Raw genomic sequence first — 25,929 nt, 5'->3', positions numbered from 1 at the left:
CATCTAGAGGGGTTCTCCCTTTCAGAGAAGAGAAAACTATACCTTTTTCTGAGGCCAGACTGACAAGAGTCTATGTTATATTTGTCACATGGACATCTAGGTTAGTGCTCGGCTCGCTTTACTTTCGGTTTGCTTTTCCACTGCAGTTTAGTACCGCTTCAAAGTGGGTGGGATTATAGACTGATCGTATCGTTGGGCCGTCTCTACTGCCGTGGATCTGCTCCTCGGCTACCAACGAGTCTGCACCTCATCTACTGACCATGACAGAACCATTTCTTTTTTCAAGTCGTTTAAAAAAAGTTGTGTGAACAAATGATACTGTGGTGGCTGTTACTGACTATCTAAATCTAGCGGGTTTGGTGTCTCGTGTTTCAAATCCTATGACGCTGGTAGTGACGATTCTCTCTGACCAATCAGTGATCTGCAGTGTTTTCACGTCACATTTAGTATTGGTATGGCACGATTGGAACCTCCACCAAGGTGGTACTATTTAAGCGAGCCGTAACAAGCTGTACCATGCACTGGAAAAGCGCCAAAAAGTGAGCTGTACTGAACCGTACCATGCAGTGGAAAAGCGGCATTAGATTACAATTATTTTGATGCAGTCTTATTTAAAATACAAAAAATAAAAAAATTAAAAAAAATACAAAGTGCACAAAAGTACTCTGTAGTTTTGTATTGTAATTTTTTTTGTAAGTCTATGCTGTTCACCATCCTGATGGTATGTCACATTACAAGCTTAGTGAATGTGAAAATGTAAGGCGATTTCTAGTCTTGGTCTTAAGGGGTCTGTCTGGTATTGGTCAGGGTTTAGGCCTTAAGGGATCTGGGTCTTGACTCAAGCTTTGGCTTGCTCCTGCTGGCTGTGTCAGACAGGCACTGATGTCTGGCAGGCTCTGTCCACCATCTTAAGTTAAAAGTCTTAATATTCGCCTTGTTTGAGGGAACAGAGGCGCAACAAGAAAGATGATTGCCTTTCCTAAAATAATTTTCCTGTTGTGGATTTAACTGATTGTTCTGGCTTTCTATAATTAATCTTTCAGGGTACAATGAAAGGATTGGAAGCCACTTCAAAGAGGAAGAGTACACATTATCTGAACACAGCTCTCTGTTCTTTTTTTGTCCCACAGTGAGCTGTAGACCAGGCCTTTGCTACTTAGCCAATTGTTCCCATTTCCCTGCCCTCCTCTTCATTTGACGATGCGTCAATCAATACTTATTTCTGAGGCAACTGGTTTAAAAAACAATGTTGAAAAAATAGATCATATTTAGTCTTTCCAAATGGTAACTTGAAAACCAGGTTCATTGTGAGAAAAGACTCCTGTCTGAGTGAATTTAACCCACAAGAATTATAACACTGGATTTCGAGACAACACCGAGTGTCTTTTAGCTGACCACATATGGTCCAAGGGTTCTTGAGATCTAGTGGTTGATGCTGGACTCATAACAGCATGTTGTATTGCTCTACACTGGCCTCCAACCCCAAAGACTTTATCTCAATTACCCTCTTCATCATACACATTCCATGCAACACAGCTAGTACACATTAAAGCAGACGTAGCCCTGCGTACTGTATCGGGAGGCCCACGTGTAATTGAAGTCGACATGCCATGAATGTTTGCCTCAGAAAGTGGGAGGTAAAGGCATCTGTAAGGGAAAGTAAATGGGGGGAGTGGATTTCATATAGACCTAGGCAGCCTGTTACATACAGCTTTATTTGCGCAACAGTATTCAGCACGAGATGCAGCAAAACTGTGCCAGGGAAAGGCAGCTCTTGGCAGCTGAGTGCTAACAGCAACATGGCTAAACTGACTTGTAAGAGTGGGTTGATGAAGAGTTTACTAGTACTGGTGTTAATGCATGAGATTGTGGAGGACCCCTCAACAGCTGAACACTCACTTTTGGCAAAGTGTCAGTGATTAGAAGAGGTTTGGTTTTCATTTATAATGGCAGGTCTGTGAGGAGTCTTTAATTCAACATTTTCAGAAGAAAAGGCGAGTGGAGTTTGCACATGCTAACATTGGGTTTATTAGGCCCTATAGACTCCAAGAAGCCCATTCTTAATGGACACCATATCTATTATCCAGTTCCCTAAATAGCTCTTAGACTAATTGTCTTCCCTGAATATTAATGTTTTTTTTTTATTAATCTGTGTTTATTATAACAATAATAATTATTACTAATTGAGTAATTGATTAACTGGCAGATGGAATATCATTCAATTCGCAGGGAGAAAAAAACCCAAATGAATTATGAAATTATGAGTGTTAAACAAATGCAACGGTTAGAAATTTGACATTCACACTTTAACCAGGTAGCTCACAAACTGCAGTCGATCAGCAAACAAGAAGCATTTTTATTAACTATATATGGAAAACAATAAAAAAGACTATAAAATAAAAAAAGTATTTATCTTATATGTCTGGTTTGTTTAGCAAAGTCTGTTTTCAGATCGTGTCTGGATGCTAGATGCTTTTACAGAATGTCCAACAGCTGTGCTACAGAAAGCTGACAGAAAAGCGCCTTGATACTATATCTGACAAAGGACAGACCGAAAGTCATTCATTTCCAATGGCGAGTAGTACAGGAGTTTACGTGGAGTTCAGACTATATGCATATATTTGAGCTTTAGGTATGTTGAAATATTTAAACTTTTGTGGCTAAACTGTATGCAACCGCCCGACTGTGTTGTTATGTGATGTGTTCTAATCAAAACTGCAAGTGAGAATTACCAATGCATTTGCACTAAAACGTTTAAAACACTTTTTTAAACACTATTTCTGTAATATGGAGAGTTTTCTTGCAAACATATTGACAGTCATTTGTTTTGTGAATATATATTTCATTAGATACATGCATTTATTAACCTCTTCATTTAAAAATTATTATCAATACCAGTTGATTCATCACTATAAAAATATCTTTGGAAGGCTTCGCTAATAGCAAAGTTTTGATGTGACGTCAACAGTTCCTGTAGCTCAACTAGAGTGACAGGAGGTTTGTTAAGATCACTAATCCTAAGAAGGAGCAACAGTGATGCTTGTCTTAGAAAAAAACACTATATACTAAGAAGTCACTGACATAAAGGTAAATAAAAAAGAAACAATAATATCCATTGGATTAGTGTTAAAGAGTTTAGTTCATTCAAAAATGAAAATTCTGTCATCATATCATTCCAAACCCGTAGGACTTTCTTTCTTCTGCGGAACACAACAGAAGATATTTTGGAGAAATGTTTTTGCTTATACAATGAAAGTCAGTGGGGTTCAAAACAACATTATTTTTGAGTAAACTATCCCTTTAAACATTCTCGACTGTGGCATGAAATACAAAGACACTCAGTATATTCCCTGGGACATAATCACTCTGAATTTATACAGGTTTTCTATTTTAATAAATTCTGACAGGTCTGTACAATCACAGCTGAAACACTGGGTCATTTTGAGGATAAGGATTTGTGCTTTATTTTTGATCTTTTTCCATCAACCAATGAACCGCATATAAAAGCTTCCAGATTTCACAAATGAACAATATGACTACTGAACGATTCATCTTCATTTCCTTTTTTTAAAAGTTTTCTTTGTTGTTTAATAAACCAATCTCTATTTTGAAGACTGAGCGGCAGTCTCTTTTCCGCACCATTCTCACTTAAAATGACACTATTTCATCTATATATAGTCTTTAGATTGTGCCTGCATTTGACTTTGCACGATGCAGGATGTGTCACTAGCTGGGGTTTTTGACAGCTGCCAGCTGAAAGCAGCTAGACCTCGGCACTTTGAATGTTCAAATAAAGTTTGTCATGTCGTCAGGAGCTTGATGTATGCTAATGAAGGGGTGGAGGGGAGGGAAAGAGAGCACAAGCATTCAAAAAAACATGGTAAAGTGACAAAAACATTGTCAGATTCACAAGGGTACATCAAAAACCTGCACCACTCACAAAGTTTTGCGTCTCAAAATTGGCGGTTCTGGAGTCAAGCGCACCGGTTGAGTAAGACGCTCTCTGAATAGCACGCAAACTGAAAAGGAGCATTTTCAAGAGGCGATGTGAGCAGAAATTAGAGGTTGGAGGAGACTCTTTATGAAGTTATGAGGCAGAAGTATGATTTATGAAGTGCCTCTCCAGTGGAGTGGGGCTCCGCAGTAGCACCGGTAATGGGAAGCTAATGGAAAATGACAGCACTTACTCTATGGTGCGCTGGCAATGGAGTGGAACAGATCTAAGGTTCAGGCATGTTTTTTTGTGGAAATGTAAAGCCAAATCTAATGTCCCTGTCACTGGCAAAAACTAATACTAACAATGCTGGTATGTAGTACATGAACTGAATTTGTTTATACAATACAGTATTAAAGTTAACTAGAAAAAGCATCTGCAACTCATTTAATTGGTGTAATCTGATATTTTTCTGAGTAAAAAAAGAAAGTCATCAAGAGAAAAGTGCAGCACTCATTGGGAACTGGTTGGGTTTTGAAAAAAATATGCTACTCCATGTGGTGGTAGTGGCTCTGTCCTTAGGGGGGGTTCCTTTTTTGGTTGACATTAGGGGTGTAACGGTACACGTATTTGTACTGAACATTTTCTGTACAGTTCTTTCGGTTCGGTATGCATGTGTACACCTGCCAACCCGCCAAATGCGGGTGGAATTTTATATATAATATATACATTTTTCAATTGTAGTCTTTTAAAAAAGGCATCTAAAATAAACTAAATGAAATATAGTGTTGTCAAAAATATAGATTTTTTGATACATAGACACTGACATTTTTGAAATGCTTCCAATACTTATTTTCCACAGAATAGATACACGATACCAGCTGCTCTTTCTTGCACTCTCATCTCTCCAACAGTGAGTTGACACACAAACCCGCCTCCCCTCACTCGTTTCATTTGCTCCGGATGAATATTGTTGGTGTTACAGGGCTTGAATTTCAGCATAGGATTGCATGTATTGCACATAATTTTACTCTTTCCCGCAGATTTTGTGCTCACACCCAAAGTGTGTGCACATAAAGCCCCCTATCAGTACAAAATTTAGTACTTTTTTGCTGCTTATTGCGCTTAAACAGTCAAATACACACAAAATAATGTCAAAATGCTGGTCTTGGCGAGTATTCATGTAAACAGTCAGTTGTTGTTTTAAGTGAACTATATGACAGAGTTGATTTATTTAAAACAGCCATATTTTGTTTAGTAAACCACTGTTTGATATTAAAAAAAAAACAAAAAAACAAAAAAAACATTGTTTGTTTTTCCCCAGCTGTACCCGAAAAAACATACCGAACCGTCCCAACATCCATTTTCAAATAAAGTCGTTGGGTGACAGTTGTCGTCAGCTCGTCAGCTTTTGCAGATCATTTAGGTAGTGTCATGTAGTGTGAACACCACAACGACTTCAAGACTCCATAGCAAGTCACGTAGTCTGAACAGCACAGCGATCTGCCGACGTTTAAAGTCCTGTAGTGTAAACTTGGCTTTAGTCAAGTTTTAGTTTAGTTTGCCCGGTTTGTTTGTCAACTTGCACTTATTAGTTAATAACTTTTTTTAAATTAATTTTGTTAAATGGATGATTAATTCGTTAAAAACATTTCTTTTTTTGCGATAATATTTGTTAAGTGAGGATTGGTGGAGGTTTTTAGTGGTTGGTTTGGGTGATTTGTTGATTGCTTTGCGGGAGTTTAATTTGGTAAGTATTGACAACTGTTTGTTATTTGAAGAGAGAAATGTCTTGGATTAAGCTTTTCCCTGTGTAGGTTTAGCGGGATGTCCATAACAGGATATTCCAAACTTTTTTATTTTAGTTTATTATTTTTGTACGGTGAAAGCAGTTAGAGCATTTGTCTCGGGTACACGTCCGTGTTTTGTAGTAGTGACCCGTTAATCATTTGCTATTACAAACGCTGGTTTACAGTGTTTAAAAACCCACTGCAAGTAACTGTATGAAGATTAGGTATGAGTTTAGGTAGCTTAAAAATTTAGTTAGAGGGAATTGCTTATTCCAATTTCTGTCTCAATTTTTTTATTGAAAAATTAGTAGCCATACATTTGTCACAATGACCTCAAAAGTTGTTAGTGCGCCATCCGAAATCTTGTTAAATGATTTAACCAAGGATCAAACTATTAGAACTTGCAGAACACTACAAAATTAATCTGATGAGTCAAGATAAACGTGTAAAAGAAAACATTAAAACCTTGGTAAAGACCGAGTTAATTGAACGTGGGGTTTTGGAGTCTCAATTTTCTGAAGACGCATCAACGTTTGTTAATGTGACATCAACACAGTCTCATTTAACATCTGAGCAACAAAAGCAGTTGTTGTTAATTCAAACTGAGATGAAAGAGAAGCAGTTAGAAGTGCAAAAAAAAAAAAAAGCCGGTCGTGACACTGAGGTACATACCGAACTGTCATTTTTGTGTACTGTTATACCCATAGTTGACATCATAAGCTTTTAAGAAAGTGTTAAAATTGGTTCATATTTGCTGTTCTGTTCTAAACACAAGATTCTATCTCATGTGAATTGTTTGTTTAAGCACCCCATATATTATATATTATATTCAATTTTAAAATACTTTAATCAGTCTGCAGTTACATTTTATTGATTACATGATTACATATTATACACACAATGGCAGTAAATTATTAATTCTCACTCATTCTTATGTTTCATAATTTTAAAATGCACAAAGTCATGTCATTCCATATCGTAACACATTCCCATTTTTTCCCTGAAAATTCTCAAAAACTTTTTGTCAGTTTTGTCAAAAAATAGACCCCCCCAAATTTTCAATAATCAAGTCAATAATTTAACATTTGCATATTCACAGTTCAGAGATATTGGTTAACCGTCACCTGACATGCAGGCAAACAAATGAAATATTTCATTTTTTTTTTTTTTTTAGCAAATTTTGATTTGCTTGAATTTATTCAAGATAACCAGTCCATTTCGTAAATCAAGAAAAGTTTAATCAACCAAAAAAACTAAATTGTCTGCACACTAAAAGACATCCAATTACACCTAGGCAAGGGTCTATCACAAGAATTACTTTAATTTAACATCTGCAAAGTGAAAGAAATGCAAAAAGGTGATTTTACCTTTTTGTCATCTTTTCATCAACTTATTAAATCCCTGCAGTTCCTTCAAGAACCTTAGTTTAAGAAACCCTGATGTAATGTAATTTTTAATGCAAATCTTGTTGTTAATAACAAAGAATGGAATATATGTTCTTTCTTGTTAAATATTTTCTGTATTTTTTTATCAAGATTATTTTCAAATGAATTTGATAAATGAGTTAAAAGTAATTGAAAAGTAGTCATATTATATTACCTAAAAAGTATTTTGTAATAGATTATGATTATCTGTTTGGTGATAGAGAAATGACATACTGTACATTTAATTACAGTTTGAAAGCTTCGGAGCGTTAAATGCATCCTCACTGACATCACTAAAATCCCATGCTTGCATCAAAAGCTCAGCTTCGCCCTCACCAGCAGAGAAGGGAGATTCGGTAGATTAAGACTCAATGCCGGCACTGCAGTCGTCAGCACACTTAGCATGCAGCGAATAGCTCCTGTTTAACTAACATGTCAGATCCATCCTAATATGAAAATAACACCTTGCTGCGCCTCAGGAGGAAACCTCTCTGAGGACTTCGTAACTTAACTGTTTCGAAGGCTTTGTGTCTGTAATCGTCTCATCCTGCGTGCCAGCGAGACTGCGCAGAAACACACCGCTGCCATGCCGACATTTCATGCCAAGCAGGCGTGGAGGGGCCCGGAGCAACCGAGCAAGGAACATCTGTTTGAAGTCTGGGCAAAAAGAGGGCTGTTTTTGCATGCCGAGGATTGCATTACAAAGACATGTCTTGGAAGATAAACTGGGGCAATATCACTGCACTGAAAAGAGAGCAGGCCTCTCAGCCTTTATTTCCACATATCCTCCCTCTCTCACGAACACATTCACAGTGTTTGAGATGTGGAGTGCTGTGAGGGTTTATGAGGTGGGAGTAGATGTTCTTTGCAGGCGCTCTGTCTCTTAAGGAGGTCTGGGGTGGGCGATCACATTCCAAAGCGGAGGCCTTGTCTTTGGGTCTTGAAGTCAAAATGAAATCAAAATTGACCCTAGACACAGCTGACCCCAAAATGAAAATTCTGTCATTATGTAACCCTCATATTAAAGTTGGGAACAGCTAATCCAGATATTTTTCTCACTGAACATCCTGATTCGCTCAGAAATAAGCATTACAGAACATCATGGACTTCCATGATGGCTTGCAAATGCTATTTCTGTTCTTTATATAATCTTGAATTTATAAGTTTATACAACAGTTCTTTCTGGTTCTCGAATCTGATTGGTTGATAGCCATACGATATTTTAGTGATAACAGCACTCTTACTATTTCACCGTTTGTATCACTCCACTTGTAGTGACTGTCATGTTGGCCGAGCAAATCCATCGTAATTTTTTTGAATACTACACTTGTTGTACCACAAACTGTAGTTTTAAGAGTTTTTTAGGTGAGAATGTAGTTGTTTAGACCTGAAATATGTGACTCGTATTTAATATAGCATCTATTTTACTATTTGTTTAGAGGTTTTTGGAGATGTGAGCTCCAGTTTGTCAACGGCCGTTCAGTGCTCGTGTACCCACCGAGAACAGCTTCATCTCGGCCAGTGCTTCGGGGATTTGCACTGTGTCTTAAGGCATCTTTACACAGCCGATTTAAGGCTGCTCTAAAGCTGGTCTGTGTCTGCTCAGAATTCAGTGTAAAGACGTAATGCCGCATAAAAGCAGAAATACACCAGGTCTGACCCACCTCAGTATACCCCTAGTATCAAAGGCGACTCTTATACTGTTCTGGTTCAGTGTAAATGAACGCGAAATATAGCCGCCCTAAACTACGTCATTGTCATGAACACCAAAAGCATTCCAGTCAGCTCAGGCAAGAAGCAGGATACGAAACATAGGGCAAATTAGGAAAATGTCTACCAACAAGGGGCAGTGAAGTAAAAGAGTCCTGTACTCACATTGTGAAGCAAACCACCAAAATAACAGCAGAGAATCGTTGTGTGTCATCAGTTGGCTTTCGCCGTTTGTAATCTTCCTAATGAAGAGACTGTCAGATCAACACGCTGCTACATTTCTCTTAGATACGGTAAATGCTTAACACAATTGGCGTCACTGTGATTGTGCATTGTTATATTATATTTCCACAAATCATCTCCTTGAGGACGATATTTCACCCACACACGACGGTTTGGTGACATCTGCTGTACTGCCTGACACATGCAAACGCTATCATCATTTGTTGTTTCTGGCTCTTTGAAAAAGAAAAGAAAAAAATGTTTGACATCTTTTAATCCTGTGGTGATCTACCTGGTGTAATAATGAATAATTTCATTTGTTCCAACAATTTTTATTAAGAAATAGAAGATAACTATCAGTACCACAGAATTATGACAAACATCAAAATGTGAGATAGCTATAGCATGCAGAGGAAATTAATTTAAAATTTCGTATTTTTTTGAGTTTTATTTCATTGTTTATTATTTCATTACTTTTAAATTCATTTTGTTAAAACTGTAGTTTTAAATAGTTATGTTCAAATAGTTATGTTTCCCGTGATTTATTGCCTGTGTAAATGCATTTATGCCGCTTCAGAGAAGCATTCTGTGCCGACTTTGCTGTGTAAAGATGCCATTATAGTGGTTAAACATGAGATGTAATTCATTTTGGGTACATAAAATGGGCAATCTTTGGTCTTATTAATCTATTACTTGTTCCAGAGCAAATAAAATTGTGCTATGTTAAATTTGATAATTTAATATTAAGGCTATATTTAACCTACATATTCTATAGCATAGCATATCAGCTACAGCTAGATGGGAAATATCAGCCGAAGACTCTTCTCCACTCTTCAAATAAAACATTAGCCTTTACAGACATAGGGCCCTATAATACACCCGGCGCAATGCGACGCAAGGCGCAGCGCAAGTGTGTTTGCTAGTTTGCGTCCGGCACTGTTCGCGTTTTCCCGTTCAGCGCCACGTCCTTAAATTAGTAAATGCATTTGCGCCAGTTAGTGCGCCCATGGGCGTGCTGGTCTAAAAAAGAGGTGTGTTCAGGTGCATTGCCGGCGCATTGCTATTTTAAGGAGCTGAAAATAGGCTGCGCCATAGACCAACTCAAACCTGGTCTAAAGTCTAAAGTCAGTGGCGCAATATTTTTTTTGTTAGAGCGCGTTGGTAGAAACTGCGCCTCTGGGCGCGTCCACAGTGCGCGTTGACTTTGCTTATTACACACAGGGATGCACATCACACAAACATGCCAAATATTAAAAACAAAAGGATTACAGTGTAAAAGAATATTATTGTGTATGCTACATAAATATAAAAATGTAATGATGAATAGTCATTGCGTGTATTAGAATTAGGCTACCTATTTTCAATTCAGCCTATTACTACTTATAATATATGATGTACGAAATTGGCTAATTAATTGAACAATCGTGCCAATACACACACATATATATTAACTGACTCATCGTGTGTACGCCATGTAAATAGCAATCTGCCATGGCGCGATCGCATCTCGCTCTTAAAGGGAATGGGAGATGACACTCTGATTGGTTTATTGAACGTTACGCCCATTACTCATTAAGAGAATAGGGACAACCCATTTCAAAAATGCGTCCCGGCGCACGGACCGTTTTTCCGTCGTTAAAATAGCAAAAGTGGATTTGGACACGCCCTGAGTGCACCTGCGCCGTGCGCTTTACACTTTGCGTTTAGATCGTTAAAATAGGGCCCATAGTGTTTCTTGAGAAAGAAAATGCAGAATTTTTTTTTCAAACATCAGATCTTTATTTACCTTTGCATTGCAAAGAAGCAGAGATCTCCAAACTGCATGTGGCACTTCATTCACAATAGAGGTGGGGTGGATTTATGAGGTTTGACTGACAGTTTGAGGATCAAATGGAGTTACAAGGTTTTGTCAAAAGATCTTTAAAATCCTTTTCATTCATTAAATATTTGAAAAAACCCACATACAGGCATAAAGGGTGACCAATAGCATTGATTAAAAAAAAATAAATTAAAAAATTAAACAAAAACGAGGAAATATAAAGATACAAGGTTTCCGATGATATATTCCTAACTGTGTAGCATTTATTTTATTTTATTTTTTGGCATTTGGTAATTATCCACAGCACACTAGTTGGGAAACACTACTGTAGTTTATAATGGCTATTGTTAATTTAAATATTGTTGTTCAATAAATATTATTTCATACAAATATGTTGTATTTGGTATTGAGAATTAGTCCATTAGTCCATTAGTGCGTAATATGGATTGAGGGAAAGTTACATTAATACACCATTAGATGGCAACAAAACCTTATGAGTGAATGACACTCATTCAATGAGTGAGTCGAAAGAGACTTTTAAATTGAAAGGGACTTTTGCAAACAAATGATGTTTTAGCACTGGAAAATTCCCTTAGCTGTAAAAAGGATAAATACAAAGATTGCTTTCCTCAGCGGACATCCAAACAGATTTTATAATGGATATAATAATATAGACATCATCCTGAAGAATTGGTCAAACTGTCAACTTGAGATTTGAATCTGTGGCAGAAGGAAGTAGTTCTGCACAAAAGAGAGTTTTAAAGACACTCCGTTGCTGTTTCTTATTTATTTACACACTCGTGCTGTCGAACTGTTGTATAAATGCAATAACACACTCGCAGCCATGCAATAAGGCTGTATATCCGCACGCTGTGATTACCTACGGCACTCGGCCTGCGGCCTTGGCCAAATCACAGCTGTGCTGATATACAGCCATATATTCTTCACTACTTCCGCACAATTAAAGTGCATTAGGTACAAAATTTGTTGTTCCAATTTAGCAGACTTTAAGTATACCAGTTTAGTATACCAAAAGTGCAATTGCAAGGTATTTTATTAAGTACATAAATATGTAAATGTATTTATAGTATATGTAGCATGATATAAATGTATTTGAAATACATTTTAGTATATTTATTTTTCAGTAGGGCTTCCAGATATCTTCAACAAACAGCAAGACGTGTAGATCTAGACACCATCTAGTTGTCTCTAATTGTAGGCGTCTGCCTATGTTTGTCATGACACAATCTGACCACTAATCTATTGGCTCTCAGTGTGACAAAAGGCATCTTTGGGGCTCTTCCACAGAATATGGTGCCAACTCAGTGCAGCTGTTCCTCTAGAGAGCCCGCCTGTAGTTCAACAGATACTTCAGCCCAGGGCACATCCCAACAACTGTCTGAGGAGCCCAGTTAAGGTCACCAGAGGTTTTCAGGACAAAAGGGCGTTTCTACACACATACCAGGTTCAGAGACCCTCCTGGAGCTATTAATCAGCTAATTAGCTCTCTCTCTCTCTGTCTTTTTCCTTAACTCAAGGTCAAAGTGGCCTGTTATTATGGAGAAATCCCTCTGAAATGAGGACAGCATTCCTGGCCCAGGGCTCTGGCTCTTGAAGCCGGATCTCATGGAATGTGTAAAATGTGCACGGGGCATATCAGTGACTCAGTGAGGAGACGTGGCTTCTTCCTGGCCCTCTAGGGGCTGTGGTACACACTCTGGGGTCCAAGCCATTTGTAACTTTACCTGCTCCTGGTATTCCAACTCGCGGCTCATTAACTTCTTCTCAACTGCATGCAGCTGTCTCTGTAGAGCCTCCGCACGTTCCTGAAGAACCTGAATGGGAAAATTGTGAATCGAGTGTCAGATAAAGTAGATTTCAGATAAAGGAAAGAAGCATCCCTGTCAATAAAGCCGAGCATCAATCAGATCCATAACGAAGGGTATAAATGCATCATAAACAGTTTCATCCGCCGACATCCAATCATTTTATTTCAAAACCATTTAAAACAAAATCAAAATCAGTCATTCATTCTTCTAAAAGGCCAAGCAGCAAAGGATTCTGCAATCACAGTGGAAACTGGCACAGTTCCTGACACTTTGATCCAGATGTTCTAGCACATCTGTACCACTATCCACCATGAAAATTTGAAAAAAGAGCAGGATGCTAGTAAAGCAGTTGTTTGCCTTAGAAGTCTGCTAGATCCATTTAAGAAATTCTGATTGGATGAAAGCTGTTGCTCATCCTTAAAGAGGTCACATCCTGGTGACATGGAAATATTATTTTCATACTACATTCTATAAACCTTCAGACAATTTATCACAACACTAAGCTACACAAACAGCTTGTTCATAGCTCATCATTAACATCAACATATGACCACCCACATTTGCATATGAACACCTATTTAGCATTCTGAAACCTGCCCTGACCTGATGAAGGACAGTGCATGGAAATACGCCAGTCCTTAGACATGAGAACACGGGTAATTTACATATAGATGTCTTCAAGAGACAGTAGCAAAAACAACCTGTTTAATTGTAAAAGGTTCATGAAAACCCCTTTTTGGTACAAGAAACCTTAAATAATGCTATAAGTGGACTTAACTCTTCTGCAGTGTTGGTGCCTGACTTTCTGGCTGTGAAGGGTGAAAGGTCAGTGATGGTGTAATGCAATGAAAATTGACCGACTGACTGCTAAATCGACCCAGGGTTCAAAATGAATGCTATGCCAAGCAAAAAAATGTGAGTCGCTTTTTTGAGCATAATACAGTGTTTAAATCCCACTGTAAGAGAGAAGAAACCTTCAGCCTGTACTGATGTAATCAAAGGGAAACAAACAGTTGTGTACTTCTGTGTCGACCATTCAACCTGAAAGAATGTTTTTCAAAAACATGTCCAGTGGAACATAAAGGGATAGTTCTCCCAAAAATTATCCCATGATTACTCACCCTCAAGCCATCCTAGGTGTATACGACTATCTTCTTTCAAACAAACACAATCTGAGTTATATTTAAAAATATCCTGGCTCTTCCAAGTTTTATAATTGTAGTGAATAGAATAAGAGCCCAAAAGTGCATCCATCCATCATAAATGTAATTCAAATGGCTTCAGGAAGAGTCATATACACCTAGGATGACTTGAGGGTGAGTAAATCATTGGATAAATTTCATTTTTTGGTGAACTATCCCTTTAAGTTGTGAACCCAATGTACTTCCATCCCTTGCAGCCTCATTTACTGTACATCAGCATTAAATGAAATATGGTGTCTACCTAAGGCCCATCAGCAGGTGTGGCAAGTTAATTTTGGACCCTGGACTGGCCTAAAGGAAAATTTAGGAAGCTTGTGTAAAGTATGACAAATTCATGACCTTCATTTTGTGGTAGTCCTCATCTAATGGAACACAACAACCAGTAACCCGAACGCGAGCAGACCCCAGAACTGTAACAGCCTTTGTGTGGTGATGTTTCCTGGAAGAGTGCTGACAGTTATGAGCAGAGTCTTTCATGTGGTTCCTAGCAGATTTACGAAACAGTCGAGTGCCGGGGTGGGGTGAGGGGCTGAAAATATCTCCGTCTTTGTCATAAAAGGACCCTGTCATCTGCAGCTCTCATTAATAAACAGCCTGAATGAGTCATTGTGGGTGATCCCTTTGTCCCAACGTTCTCCTGAAGAGCTCATCGGGTCCTTCCAGACGGGATAAAGGTCACCGGCTAAGCCGAGCACGAAGGTGAGGGAGGCCAGTAAAGACAAGCTCTTAAAGTGGATTTGTGGCCCGATGTTCTACAGGGCTCCATTTCATTTGATCTCCAGGGACAGAGAGAGCACTCAATAGACCACTTCACCGCAAACCCTAGGTCTCCTGGACTCCCGAGTTGCACTTGATCCAGGATACACCTTGATACCGCCTTGTGTTTTCCCTCGAAACCTTCCAAAGGGCCGAGGGAAGCATAGCAACCTCACAGCTGTTGTTCCTCTCTGCGTGAACGTGTGATTTTCTATGGTGAATCTCTCCAAACAGGGTCCAGATGGCCAGGGCGATACGCTCTTTATCAGCCAGCCAGAGCGGGATCAATCTAAACAAGCGGCAAACGTGGAACATTTGATTTCCTGGGGGCAAGGGAAGGGGGATTGAATGGAGAGAGAGGCATGGCAGTGGCCTTTATTCTCTCACTTTCTTGTCTTGGCCTTCTTGGTTTTCTTCAACAGCTGTTCATCCCCATAGATTACTAAAACACACACTCGCACACAACTAATACGGCGTTCACACACGTACGGACCTGCATAGATGTTGATGCGCAAGTTCTGAGCTGAAAAGCTCACTCACACACTCAAAGGTGAGACCTGAGTCATTTTTCTTGGGTGGTCCACCTCGAACGATAAGGCAAGTATGTCTCCCTCGGGTAAAGGCAATAGAAAAGAGAAAAGAGAAAAAAGAGGGCCTCTTTAAACTGCAGCCCATGTTTTGTTAGCACTAGCCGGCTATTCATGTGGAATTTCTATTTGTAGTGTGCTGCTTTAAGAAGTTTTCCAAGCATCAGATTAAAGAGATCCGCTAATGACGACAAGCCAGATCACTTTAAAACTACAGAAGTGCAGTTCTGGCCCAGAGGGCTGTGCACACATCAATGTGGCCGTGTGAGAGAGCTCGCACTGCTAAATTACAGACGGTCTTCCCTTCCCTTCGCTCTGTCTTCCAGCTGCGCACATGTGAGGCTGATGATGACAGCAGGGAATGTGGATGTGGTAGATATAATGTCTTTAACCTGACTATTGAACGACGGATGTGAGGAAGAATTTTGCTTGCAACAACAACTTGTTTATTAAGAGCAGATATCCATTTAACATTTATTAAGTCAACATGGAATTAAAATTAACTATAATATAAGTTCTGGTCTTATTGTGAACTATTCATCCATTAAAGAAAAAAAAAAAACCATTCATAAGTAAGGAATAATTGACAACGGGCCATTGAATTATTAGAAAATAATGCAAATGTTTTTATTACTTTATTATTTTAAATATTTTTGTCCTCAAAACACTCGTGTGTGGAACTGATTTCTTACGCATTTCATCCCAAGCCTTGAGAGCAGGAGAAAGAGAGTGCTTTCCGTACAAAATAAAATGTAATTTTGTGGCAAAAATAATTTGTCATATTTATTTTCTTGGTAAGTGTCATTGTGGGTTTTGGTTCTTTTGGTTCTTTTGCTGTTGCAGGCTCTAAGGACCATTGAAATATCTGTAACCATTTAGAGAAGTGATATGGATATGGACATGTAATGCGGTCAAAACCTGCCTGGAACTACTTTAGCTGCGCATTTCCCTGAAAATAATTTGTCAACCAATCAAATTCAAGCATTCAACAGCAAAATTTGTTGCCCTGATATGTGTTGTGGGTGGTTGCCAGGGTGTCGCTATGTGGCCAGTTTTTTTTTTTGTTGCTGCTGTGTGGTTGCTAGGGTGTTGCCAGAGTCATTGCTATGCAGTCGCTTACTGCGCAAGTCACGCCATCTTCAAGTGTAATTCAGTGTAATTCTTTTGTGATTTTTTTCAATCGTTTACCAAGGTGAAAAAAAAGAACATAAGAAAGAGAGACATATTCTTCTGACCCTGTGACTCTTTATGAGGCAGATATTGGGTTTGTAAAAGCAGTGTTTGAGCCTTTATTTCCTTTCTGCTTTGGTGTTTTGTGGTTCTGACACAGTGACTGCTGCTTTCAAACAATCACAGTTCAATAGCATCCACAACTCTCCCATGCCAAGAGCTGAGCATGCCAACACGTCCTTCACAAATCCTTCAGCAAACTACAAACACACAAAGCAGCTTGTGGGAGAAAAAAGGGTCCAGTGCAGTGTGCGGTGTAATTAAAACAGACCTGATGCTTGGAAGTCTTTTGAGAACAGGAAATGGAAATATGAAAGCAAACTACTTTGTTTAACTGCCCTTGAGTAACAGATACTACATACTGCTACATCTGAAAGAGAAAAGACAGATTTTTCTATTGCTGTTGCTCACACTAAAAGCTGCATGGATTTGATGAAAATGAAATAGAAAATTATATTACTGAATCAGTGTTCAAAACTGCAGCCTTGCCTGATTTACTAAGGCATGCTTCCAAATGATGTCGTCAGGTCAGATTTGGAGGAAAATTTCAGGAGAAAATAAGGTTCTGCTATAATGGCGACAGATATGTTCACTTAAAACTACATTTTTTGTCATGTCTTGTAGGACATTTTCTTACTATCAGTGACTCGAGGGGCCCTATTTTAATGATCTAAGCACATGGTCTAAAGCGCACAGCACAGGTGCACATCAGGCGTGTCCAAATCCACTTTTGCTAGTTTAACGACGAGAAAAATGGTCAGCACCAGGCGCATGGTCTAAAAGGGTTGTCCCTATTCTCTTAATGAGTAATATGTGTGTTTTGGGCGTAACGTGCAATAAACCAATCAGAGTCTCATCTCCCATCTGTTCTTCGTATAAAGAGATTAAATCTCTTTAAAAGACTTTGATTAAACAGCTCAGTTCAAATGTTGACCTTTATGACCTTTTGGGATCTTCTAAGCTTTGGTTACATGGACTTTCAATGGAGGGACAGATATATCTATATAAAAATTTCTTAATTTGTGTTTGAAAGATTAACCAGTTTTATTTGTTTGGAACAACATGAGGGTGAATAAATAATAACAGAGTTTTCATTTTTGTGGGAACTATCCCATTAAGGAAATTATGTATCATGTACAGTTGGAGAACACCCAATATTCCATAAAGGATCAGCTTGGACATTCTTTACAAGTTGGAAACCTTATTTTTTTTAAAAAAGAAAAAGAAAATATGGTAACTATTGTAGCTTTTTATTGACACACTGTACATATTTATGTAGGATCAATTGACTGGTTCAGCTTCTGATAAGGTGTTTTTTTTCTTTTATTATTAGAGTTGTGATACATCAGTTACACAAATCTTTCTTGTTTTTTCAATAAAAAGACCTTAAAAAAGTATATGTATAACAATGCTCTAGAGCACCAGGGCAACTGCACAGACAAACGGCACTCACATTTTCTTCAGATAATGTTTCCTTCTACTTTGTTATTCTTTTTAAAAACGAGGACACAAATGTGTTAGGCTCAGGCGGGAGGTGAAGGCTGTCTGACAGTGTGTAATGAACAGAAGTGTGTGAGGGTGAGAGCTGCACTTTCGAGGCTTGACTTTCTCACGCAGGCCACTGGGACGTTATCAAATGCTGCTTCCTGTGATAAGTGGTTCAAAGGGTTCTGGGAATCTGCCCCATCCCTCATCCACTCATTTATCAGCTACCCTCTTTCCAAACCCCAAACACACACACACACACACACACCAAGGCAAAGCTAACGACGATTATCTTACTCAAATCTCACCAAACATGCTAACTCATCATTCCTGTGGCTGCGAGAGTCTGTGTCAAACCTCAACCATATGACGGCAGATCACTGAACGAGAGCCGCGCACAGCTCAGAGGTCATGGCAGGGTCAGAGAAGGAATGAGGGAATAACAGGACACATTTGTTCCAGACACCATGTGCTTGAACTTGAACAGACAGAAAAAGCAAAATGAGTAAATGAAATTACAGTTCACCCAAAAAGTGAAATTTGTGTCATCATTTACTCACCCTCATGCTGTTCCAAACCAGTATGATTTTTTTCTTTCTTTTGCAGAACACAAAAGAATATATTTTACAGAATGTTTTGGCCCCACTTTAAATTAATTGTCTTTAACTATTATATACTAACATTTAAATTAATCATTTGATACATTCACTGTAAATGTACAGGTAATTTCTAACAGTATTAAAACAGTAACATGCTGTATCTTTTACAGAACGTCTGTAAATAAACAGCAGTTTTCTGTTTTCAGCCCGTTTAATTCGTAATACAGTATGATACTGTAGAGGTGTTGCATTATGCGATTGATTTTTTCCTTCCACGCTCATTTCAAGTTTCTAGGTGAAGCAAATACATTTTAACATCCCTCCCAAAGTGTTTAGTGTTTTATGTCTACTCTTCAGGGTTTAATGTGATAATCAAAAGACGTTGGAGCAAATCTGTGTGTAGTTTTATGCTTTTGTGAGCATCAGTTAGTCTGTGACAGGTTAAATGGACGGCGCTGCATGAGAAGATGGAGAAGTTATTTTTCGCTGGAATAATCAAAACATTTGTGCCTATGGGCCTGTTTACACCTGGTCACTTCATGTGTTTTCCCTGATTGGATAGCTTTCCGATTGTGAAAAGCCCAGGTGTAAATGCCCTATGAAATGCATTCGAGACGGATATAAATCCAATCGCTCAAACCACTTCAGGAGGTGGTCTGGGACGCATTCCAGTCAAAACTGAACAAGTCTAAATGCATCTGGTTGCTGAAACCACATATGTAAATTTTACTCCTTCCAAAAATGCTAAAAAATAAACGTGTGAGGACGTGTTATAGCCTAAATATCATGTTATAGCCAGAAATGACAGCGCTACTACACCATGCATCTTTGCAGATGAGCAGCTGAGTATCTCTGTAACAGACACTCAAAACACAATCTTCCTCATTAAAAGTAATGAGACTAAATTATCTCACCAGCGGTGTGGCCACGCTCTCTCCTATTGCGGTCTTTGAATTTGAAATTAGCTGATGATCAGTAAAATGCAGCTCATGTTTGTACTTTCAGTGACGTGAACTCCATTAAATCTGCATATAGCGTGGGAATTGAAGATCGGATTTATATCCATTTGCAGAGACACATTTATGCGGCCAAGTGCAAATGGAATTGTTTTGATAAATCAGATGGCTAACTGATCAGTAAAAACACATGAAGTATTCTGATGTAAACAGGCCCTATGACGAGGACAAGTGGAAACTGTAGCGTGAGAAGATGAATAAACGATTCTTTGTCTGAGTATGCGGTAAGTCAATCTTTTCTGGAGCTTTTTGTTCATGTTTCTACTTTTTCATGAATGGTTTGACCTAAGAACATTACCCTTTTCACACTTTACTCTGTTCATAACATTGTAACATTGATGTTTCAAGTTCCCATACATTATTCATATAATCTGCTTTGGAAACGGTTTTGTAATTGTTTTTTTGCCGTTTCAAGCCGAATCATCTGATGCAGATAAACGTGTTAACATAAGTGTTGTGCTTAGTTTCACAAGTAACTTAATCAGGTTTACGCCAAAGAATTCAATGACTAAATGATTTTATTTTGTCAATGAATAAAAAATTATAAGCACACAGCAAAATCCACAAAAGTTAAATCAACTCTACTCAGAGCACATGGTAACTACAGAGTGTTGAAGTAACACTAAAGCAGAGTTCAAGTTAATGAGATAATAAAGCAATTAATTAAGTGATGACTGAGCATTAGTGATAAACACCTGCTGTTAACAAGCAGAATCACTGAAGAAAAGAGAAACACAAGAACTAAAAGGCTGTGGCTGAAGTAAATTGTAGTTCTTGTGTTTCTCTTTTTTTCATTGATTCTTGCTAGCAGCAGGTGTTCATCTAATGAATGAACACCTTCATCTAGTGTGCAGGTGATGACTAATGCTCAGTCATCACTTAATTAATCGCTTAATTATCTCATTAACTTGAACCTTGCTTCAGTGTTACTTTAACACTATTTTAGTTGATTTAACTCTGGGGATTTTGCTGTGCATTATTTTTAGGCTTCTTTTCTGTAGTGTAACAGGACATGTGTCCTTACTGCGATTACATTCTTAGCTGTTTTTGTCCTTGTGTTCACAAAAATGCTCGGCTATGGTGTCAGTTCTGTGTGGTGCTCCGGGTTCCCCCTCACAGTCCAAAGACATGCAGGTCAGGATTGGATATGCCCAATTGGCCGTAGGAGTGTGTGTGAGTGTGAGAGTGCCTTAGCACTCTCGGTGCTGGGTTGCATCAGGAAGGGCATCCGGCGTAAAACCTGTGCCAAATTCAATGTGTGTGTGCGGAGATAATTCAGACGAAAGCGGACCCTGCAAATGAGCAGGACTAACACTGAAGATAAAATGAAGATATAGATATGATATAGAAATATTGTTTTTGAAATATGTTGTACTGCAAAACACTTGTGCTGCTACTGAGGTGTGATATGGGTAAGGTTAGGACAGGGTTAGTGGTATGAGTAGGTTTAAGGGTGGGTTAAGGTGTGGGGGGATGGGTCAACAGTGTAATTATAGATGTCATTACAGAAATTAATAAGAGATATGTAAGTACAATGTAAAAACATGTATGTACACAAAAGGGCTTTTTCACACTACGCTTAACCCCGGGTTATCGTCGTTGTAAACACCATTTTTAACCCCGGGTAAAGGAACATTTCACACTTGTAATTTAGAAGTGGGGTTATCAGTGCTTTTTACCCGGGGTTATTAAACCTTGCTCCGGAGCAGGGTTAGCACCGCATTAACTAACTTGTACAGTTTGAAACGATGCAGTGTTGTGTTACAGCTAGACGCTTAGCAAAAGACAACCAAATGCATAAATTTGCCTGCTTTGGACAGTCACGGAAACACTGCGCATTATATATAAAAAGTAAATTCAGCATTTGAGAGGAACAATGTCAAATGTTGACAGAAAATGCGACAATTTGAGTGAAGAAGAGACCGTTTCCGTTTCCTTTATAGTCCGAAATGTCCATTCAGTTTAAACTCGATAGTACAGTCGGCAATACCGGATGCACAATGCTAAAGCTATGTAAACAGGTTGTGTGCTGCGTTTATTCAATCAATGACACTCACACCGCAAATAAGCAAATAAGAAAATAAGAACATTTACCCCGGGTTTAGGAATGTACAATGTGAAACGTCAGCTTATGATTAATTGTTAACCCCATGTAAATTATGAGCAGTGTGAAAAGTGAAGCAAGATAACACAGGATTCCATTTACCCAGGGTTTAGAATGACCCAGGGTTAACTATTTCATGTGTGAAAAACCCTAAAAAGTGCATTGTATTAAATTATTCATTTAAATGTTAGGACATAATAGTTAAAGATTCTTAATATAAAGTAAGACCCATATTTTGGGTGATGGAATGGAAAGGCTTAAAAATTTTGCTGAAAATTTGCTTAAAAAACACTAACTATAGATGTTTTGGTTGAAACTATAGTGATTAAGCTCAATTTTGAAAGGGTAATTAATTGCAGCTGGAATGAAAATTAGTGTGCTACTGAAGTACTGATACCTGTGCACATGTCTGTGTATCATGACACTGAGATCAGCAGAAACAAGTCAAATGCATTTGTTTAATGCTTTTCACAATACACACGGTTTCAAAGCAGCTTTGCATGATGTTAATATTTATAAAATCTTAATATCATCATGCCATATAGTCACACTTTAGCAGTTTAGAGCTGGACGATAATATAGTCCACATTTTGCAACAATACAAGCAAACAAGCAGGTAAGATTTGCTAAGTATACATCCCTAACTGTGTAAATGCTGTGTGTATGCGGATAAAGTTGGATATACTTATATATCTAACTTTATATAAAGAGCGGAGGGATTTAAAATAGTTTACATTTTGCCACAATATAAACAATCCAGCAGTTGAGAAACACTCCTGTCCTCTCACACCGCTGTCACATCCTCTCCTCTATCTGTCTCTGCTCGCGGTTCTAATAAAGCTGCTGCTGTACGAGTCAGAGCAGTAATGCATGTCAGGACGCATTGTCTCATCGGACGTGTTTTAACGTGTCACTGCTGCCTTACACACATCTTACAGCACACACTTGAAGTGTGTGTGTGTGGTTAAGATAGCCTTGAGAATACACACATCAACCCCCAACCTCAAATGAGCACATGGTTAAAAGAGCACACATGAAAGAATCAATTACAGGCAGGACTAGTAGTGGAGGGCTGCACCTGTGGAATGGAAAGTATCGTGAACGTGCTTGATCATCTGCTGAAGTCTGACTAGATTTTTACATATTCTGAAGAAAATGTGAGTTGTGTTTGCCTGTGCAAAACTCACCGCCATGATGCAAGAGTGATCTGAATGGTTGCCAGTCCATTACAAGACTGTTGCTAGGGTGTTCTGAGCAGTTTACTGCATTACTTTGGGGTTGCCAGAGCTTATATGTGGTTGCTAATTTGTCCTGGGCTGTTGTCCAATCCCTGTGTTATTATGGACACGCATATGACTCTAGGCTAGGTTAATTTCACATTAACATTATGTGTGTCCCCCCGTCTCATCATCATCAAAATCAAAACTCATTGGTTCTTGAGCTTCAAGCAACTTGTTTGAGCTTCTGTTTACCAGATTTGATGTGCTCTAAGTATGTGTGTTGATCAGTGTTTATATGTGAAAAAAGACCTAAATTAAAATCTGCTCATTATATAAAATGATCATATCTCTTGGATTAAACCACTCAGTTCATATGGATTACTTTTATGCTGTCTTTTTAAACTTTTTGAAGCTTGAAAGTTTTGGTGGAATGAACTTTTTTGGTGGAAAGAACGTTTTGTTGGAACGAGGGCCAGAAATCTCTCATTCATTATTAGATATTCATTCATTCATTAAAAGATATTTTCATTTGTGTTTCGAAGATGAACAAACGTCTCATGGATTTGAAATGACATGAGGTTGAGTAAATGATTTTTGTGTGAACTAACATTTTTAACAACGTAATGCAAATGTTTGACTTAACAAACCTAACAAATCTTAACAAGCCTCCTAAAAAAAATAGGATAAGAAAATAATCCATATTACATATAAAACAACACAAATATTTTTCTCTAAGGCATGTTTATAAAAGCAAACTTAAATGTCCTAATTAAACTAAAGCCTAATCCTGGCTTAATCTAAGCCCTGTTTGTGAAACCAGGTCTAAGACTGTGAAATCTGTATTTAAAAACTGCCCTTCTGAGTAGAATCTAAAATCAATTCTTTATTTATTGTCAAACCAACATTGTGATTCCAAAAGTATTACAAGTTCAGACATTCCAAAGGTACTCATGTAGTATTTGATTTTTTATACAGTATTTTGGCTCAGATTCATTTGGTACAATCTTGTCAAATAGGCAGGCTCTAACACAGGGGTCTCAACTTTGGCTCTCAAAGTCCACTTTCCTGCAGAGTTTTGCTCCAACCCTATAATCAAACACACATGAACAAGCTAATTAAGGTCTTCAGGATTACTAGTACATTACAATTACTAAAGTTACAAGCAGACGAGTTTGATCAAGGTTGGAGCTAAACTCTGGGGGCCAGAGTTGAAAACCCCTTGTTTTAACATAAACATCCTCAAAATGAATATTTATTAGTGCTGTCAAATGATAAAAATTAACTAATTAATCACACATTTATCTGTAATTAATCGTGATTAATAGCACCTTACATCATCCTCCGGTTTCACAGACAAGGCTTAAGCTAGTCCTGGACTAAAATGCATGTTTGAGCTGTTTTAACTGAAAGCAACTTGTACTGACATATCTTAAAATATGTCAGTGCCATTGTTTTGTCTCAAGATGCACATTAGTAATGTTTTTTTTAAGTGTACATTTATAAAAGTTAAAACTGAACTAAGGCCTAATCCTGGTTTAGGCTAATCCCTGTCTGTGAAACCGGGCCTATACGTTTTTATTATGTTTTTATAATGTAATAATTTCACATTAAATCTCCAAATTCATGCAGAAACAACATAAACAGAGTATATTTTAAATATTTGTTTAATACCAGTTTTTACTAAGTACTATGATATTTTACTACTATGATTTTTCTCAATTTCTGGGGATGAAATGAGAATTTATAACCATTTACCACTACAGTATAAGTGAAAGTCATCATTTTTAACATTTAATAGACTTTAAAAATACTTTTTTTATTTATTTATTTTAACTTAAAACAATCTTCACACAAGCCCATTATAATTAATGTAACATTCAGCTGTGCCTCAAGCAAGGCTCAATGCTAAGGTCGACTTAGCATTGCTAATGCTAAATGTAAAATAACACTTCACTTTATAAATCAAATATAGATTAATCATTGTAATCATTAATCATTGGCCAGAGTTGAGACCCCTGTGTTAGAGTCTGCCTTATTCGACAAGACTGTACCAAAATACTGTATAAAAAATGAAATACTACTGTACATGAGTACCTTTGGAATGTCTGAACTTGTAATACATGTGGAATCACAATGTTGGTTTGACAATAAATAAAGATTTGATTTTAGATTCTACTCAGAAGGGCAGTTTTTAAATGCACATTTCACAGTCTTAGGCCCGGTTTCACAAACAGGGCTTAGATTAAGCCAGGATTAGGCTTTAGTCAAATTAGGACATTTAAGTTTGCTTTTATAAACAGTGTCTTTTGAAAATAATGAATGAATAAAAGAACAATGCCATTCTACATCAGATGAGCATGCTAATAATCATAAAGCTGACCGTGATGACAAAGCACACACATATCTTCATGTTGTGTTCTTGTACGTTATAAATAGTAAAGTCAGCATCAGAATGACACATGCCACATACGGCCTGGATGCATGTGGCACTGTGAGATGTGTTGCATGCTGCGTGAGTGATGTCACAGCAAGAGTGCAACATGGCAGGCCTCCTGTGGTGATGGAGGCACTGATCAAAGTGCTGCGGTTTGACACTGGAGGTGCGGCGCTATTGTTGATGTCACAGCCAGGCATGGCAGCAGAAGTCAAGAGTAAAGCCAGGCTTAAACAGCAGCTGTGCATGATGGGGCTGCTGGGTTTAAGCAGTAGGTTGAAACCGGACCAGCACATGCCCCCTTCTGTGTCATCTGTGTGCTGGAACACAACTGCACCAAGGTGAGTCACAATGTGCCTGAGTGGCTTTGATCACAGATACGTATCTGGAAGGACGGCCACAGTCATATCTGCAAACTAGTGTTTGGAGCACATGCTACTGCCAATCAGAGAGAGGAAGGAAAACAGTAAACAGCAGGAGATCAAACACACACAGTCGCTCTGTTTCAACAGTAAGACAACAGCCTACCTAGGCAACATTTTAAGGAATCATAGATGTGTTCTGAATG

The 25,929-nt window shown here is 38.2% G+C and overlaps 1 protein-coding gene across 6 annotated transcripts in view; it reads right to left on the bottom strand.

Moving 5' to 3' along the window:
- cep112 (centrosomal protein 112) overlaps positions 1-25,929 on the bottom strand; it is a 193,814-nt gene that overhangs the window by 8,299 nt on the left and 159,586 nt on the right. For 5 of the 6 annotated variants that reach the window (XM_048190649.1, XM_048190658.1, XM_048190684.1 and 2 more), the window contains one exon: positions 12,645-12,734. The exons of the other annotated variant lie outside the window; for it this stretch is intronic. In XM_048190649.1, the coding sequence (XP_048046606.1) occupies positions 12,645-12,734 (90 nt within the window). The remainder of the gene's footprint in view (positions 1-12,644; positions 12,735-25,929) is intronic. 6 annotated transcript variants of the gene reach the window in all.

The sequence above is a fragment of the Megalobrama amblycephala genome, linkage group LG1 (assembly GCF_018812025.1).
Source record: "Megalobrama amblycephala isolate DHTTF-2021 linkage group LG1, ASM1881202v1, whole genome shotgun sequence".
NCBI classification, from domain to species: Eukaryota; Metazoa; Chordata; class Actinopteri; order Cypriniformes; family Xenocyprididae; genus Megalobrama; species Megalobrama amblycephala.
The sequence above is the reverse complement of the archived record's forward strand: the minus strand, read 5'-3'. Positions and strand labels throughout refer to the sequence as shown.